The 4,328-nt window shown below is 39.2% G+C and overlaps 1 protein-coding gene across 1 annotated transcript in view; it reads left to right on the plus strand.

The window, feature by feature from the left end:
• Positions 1–4,328, plus strand: part of trpc5a (transient receptor potential cation channel, subfamily C, member 5a) — a 91,228-nt gene that overhangs the window by 62,807 nt on the left and 24,093 nt on the right. The window contains exon 10 of the mRNA XM_005748851.2: positions 1,116–1,237. Coding sequence (XP_005748908.1) covers positions 1,116–1,237 — 122 coding nt within the window. The remainder of the gene's footprint in view (positions 1–1,115; positions 1,238–4,328) is intronic.

The following is a 4,328-nucleotide window of genomic DNA, read 5'->3' on the forward strand; positions in this document are numbered from 1 at the left end:
TGCACATCACCTAATATGCTTAATTGGTAGTAGGCTTTGGAGCCTATACAGCTTGGAGTAAGACAACATGCATGAAGAGGATGATGTGGACAAAATACTCATTTGCCTAATAATTCTGCACTCCCTGTACTGTAGCTTCCTGCCAAGATCAATGCTCTTCAGTCTCAGGTGGAAGGAAATAACCTTGGTGTGGTGCTTGTATTGCTCCCCCCTCTCCCGTGATATAAATATGATACTCGCGTGTGTGGTCTGAATGTTTAAGTGGTTCTGTGTCTACACAGACACACACACATCTGATGAAACAGACATGCAACATTTCAGTCAATCCGGCTTTCTACACAGGCAGTATGATGTCTTACTTGCTTTTTACATGTGCTAAACATCCAGGTTTACCTTGAACATTGTCAAGCCTATTACACGTTCCCAACGATAGGAAGACATCCAACAATCGGGTTGTCAGTAGGAATTGAATTCAGGCCACCCCTCTTTTGTTTCTTGTTAAGCAGCTTTGAAGTTTCCATTTTATCCAGTACTGTCTGCATCTTTGATGATGATGAAAGCAAGCAAATTTCTCAGCATGCTGCATCCTTGATTGGCGGTAGAAGGACATTACAAGCCCATTTCATTACATCTGAAACTCATTAATTCCTCCCCAAAGGAACTCCTAACGTACAACACAATCCACGTGTGAATTGCTTTGCTCCTGACAGTCTTAAAACCAATCCCAGCAACCCCCGGGCACCTACGCCATAATACTTCATGTTCACACAGTAGCAGCTTTATGTAACACTACTCATGTTAGCTCTCTCCTGTTTGAGATGAAAGCTGCGTTTTAAAATGGCCTGGAGGCACTAAAGGTCAATCCCTGTAATAAAAGTGAAATGTTATATTTGCAGAGCTTCACTTCAAAATGAAAAAGTATTGAGGGTTTTTTCTTTCAGATATTGAGAAATCAGTATTATATTTCATTATATGTTGGTGGTTAATGTGTGGAGTCTCGAGGTGACAGCGCAAAATCATTGGGTGGAGTGTCGTGGTTGCTAAGAGTATGTGTTAGATCAGGTGTTTAAGTGCAGCGCTGATGTGTTTTGTCTTGTGTTTTTCATTATGTGTAGGTCCTGTTAGCATTTGCTAATGGTTTGAACCAGCTGTATTTCTACTATGAAACAAAGGCATCAGAGGAACCCAACAACTGCAAGGGCATCCGCTGTGAGAGGCAGAACAACGCCTTCTCAACGTGAGTACCATTTCCAACTATATCTGCATGTCCTTGAGTACGTGTAGAGTCTGTTAGGAAGTGAAAAAGGGTTGAAACTGCACCAGTTTGGTATAAATACTGGTTTTTGGTTTTGCAAAACTGTTTTGTTTTTTGTTTTTTCCTTTTAAGTGCGCTTTAAATTTTCCCGCCTTTCCATAATTTTCTTGTCACATTTTATTGTTTTAGTCATGCTAACAATACCAGGAATTTAAAGTTTGATGTTCTGAATTAAATTTAGTGATCTATTGTCATTTGGTAATTGTCTTTAATGCTAATTAAAGATGGTGAACATGTCAGAAAGCTGATGGTATTTCCTAGAGTCTGACCAGTATGGGATTTTTAAGACCAGTTTCCAGTGTTTTAACCCTTTGATATACAAAAAACATAAAATCTGAGTAGAAAAAGTTATTTTTTTACAGTAAAAACAACAAACATGTTTAACAAATCATCTTCATAACTTGAAATGCAAATAGAAATGGTTTTTAAAAAATTATACACAAGTTTTGCAAACAACAAAGTACACCACAGGCCTAAACTGGTATATAGTTTGAAGTCCGCACTTTCGACCCAAGTTGAAATGGGTCGCTGCATCTTGTTGCTGTGTCGTCTTAAATCGGTCATGTGATTGACCCCGGGGAGTTAAAAATCTGATTCCAGCTGATATTTTCTCTGTCAGAATTGAAAACAAATGCATTGTTTTATAAATAAAATGAAACTTATTTGAAATTTAGATTAAAACATAAGTACCTACTGTATTTTGTAGCGTTCTGTAATTCCACCGATGGTCGTACATTTCTAGACCCGGTTTACTTTTCCTTTTTTTTAATTAAAGCAAAGAAACAAACCCATTGCCCTGCCTGTCTGTGTTAAGTTGAATATAAATGATATTTCTTTAGTCATTTTTCTGTAAACAAACCTTTATTTAAACCTGCTCTTCAGTGTTTGATAAAAATGAACTGTGAAACTATCAGGTTACATACATCCATTTAAGTTGCACTAGATGTATGTGTGACTATTTTATTGCACACATCAAATGTGTAGAAGTACTACATTGATCTCAATTCAAAGTCTTATTCGCGCAGACCTTCGTCTTGTGCATTGTTGCACCAGATAATGATATGGAAATGATTTTTTTGGTGTCGAGTAGAAGCTCAGGCCTGTTCAGTGAACTTGGGGAATATTAATACCGTGTTCTCTTTGCATGTGAGGTTGGTAAATGTGGAGGCAAGTCAAGGTTTCGCTCACGGAGAGGCCAAGTTTGAGTTACTGTTCATACAGCAGCTTTTCACAGGCTCAGCAGAGATCCAGAGTCTCAGTGCTGAGTGAGACAGAGTGAAAGCCAAGATGAGTCAGTGGTCTGAATATTGATCAAGGCAGTGGTTTGTTTTAGATAATAGCTGTATTGATTCGCGATCAATTCCATTACAGTAAAGTCCTCGGTACAATGATAGGGCCGTGAGGACCATGCTAAAACAACAGCTCCCACTCTAAACTTTGTCTGCTTTTAGGTAAAAAGAGAGGTATGTTTGATATCCATGTATTCAACCACAGATTATCATGCAAGTAAAGTTTGACCCAGGACGCTGCTAATGATTTTACTTCTGCTGAAAAGTCAAACTGTGACCTTAGCTAAGTTTGTTTTTAGGGTGTCTATCTTGTTGGGCAAAGAGAGTGGGTCTTTTAAAGAAATACTGCAGTGGCCTGAAGTGAAACTGACTGGAGTTCCTGACCCTCTGAATTAACAATTACAATTACATTTTAACCAAGACTTTCAAGTCAAATAAATCTGAACATGTCATTTCCAGTCTAAGGAGCTTGGAGAGAAAAAAAACAGCTGCATTTCTTTTAGTTTCCTTGAAGATGTTTCACCTCTCATCTGAGAAGCTTCTTCGGTTCTAAGTGCAATTAATGGAGATTTTGAGCCCTATGGGAGTGTCCCCCCAAGAGGGTCATGGACCCACTATGGATCCTCTACCTAATCATATGAGCCAAGGTGTGAAAATGGGTGTGGGTCACAAGCAGCCAACGTTTCTGGTGAACCCATTGTATGACCAAGCCCCACACTATCATGTGATTTCCTGAGGTCAAATGTCCCAGGATGTGAGTGGGTATCTGAAAACTGGATAATAGACGGCAGACAGTTGGTGTTGTAAACCACCGCCTCTGTTCAAAGATGTTCGTTCACAGGGGACATAGATGGCTTCTTACTTACCAGTGTTTATTCGAAGATGTGCTCAACTCAGCCTTGGTTGTAATATTAACTCCTCACAGCTAAGAACTGTAGAAGACCACAGCAGGTGGCCATTTCTAGTATAATCTTCAGGGATTTTTAGATTTCTTCTGGTTGTATCTGGTTTAAATTGTCAGCAGAGCAAATTATTAACTGAAACCTTTAACACAGGACACTCACAGACAGCAGAGCAGGCTCACATGTTTGAAAGTCAGGAGTCACTTTTTATTTTCTCTCCTGTAGCACACAACTTCTCTCTGACACTTTCTTACTACTGGATGTGCTTTGTGTGGCCTCTTTCATCATTCACCCAAGTAAGGGAGGAGGCAGCTTTGATAAAGCAGTGAGGAGGTTGCTGTCTTGGGGTTATTACCGTATTATAAAAGGTGTTTGTTTTGTTTTTTAACCTGAACTACAATCATTTCTTAAATCATATCAGATGCATAAAGTCTCACTTGATTTATGAGCTCAGTGATTACTTTCCTGCTGAGTTGATGGTCTCAGTCACAAGTTTTAGACTTTATCATGATACAACATGATGTTCAACATGTACTTTATGATTTTCATTAGTCCAAAACAAGGATAAAGCAGGGTATACTTTAGGGCAGGCCTAGCTTATGCTTGACAAATCGCTATTATAAGAGTGTAGTGTCTCTCAATCAGATTAAAGCCACCCGTCCTCATCTCGCACATGTAGTTTTAATAACATAAGATGTCAGCCCAAATGGCAAATTTGTGGCTTCAAAGGAGGGATGTAGCAGCCAGTGGCACGATGTTATGATGGCTGCATCCATCTTTTCTATGCAGTCTATAAATCGCAGGCCGTCAGAATTACTTTCA

This window comes from Pundamilia nyererei, unplaced genomic scaffold (assembly GCF_000239375.1).
Source record: "Pundamilia nyererei isolate P.nyererei 1_Seehausen unplaced genomic scaffold, PunNye1.0 scaffold00231, whole genome shotgun sequence".
Lineage (NCBI taxonomy): Eukaryota > Metazoa > Chordata > Actinopteri > Cichliformes > Cichlidae > Pundamilia > Pundamilia nyererei.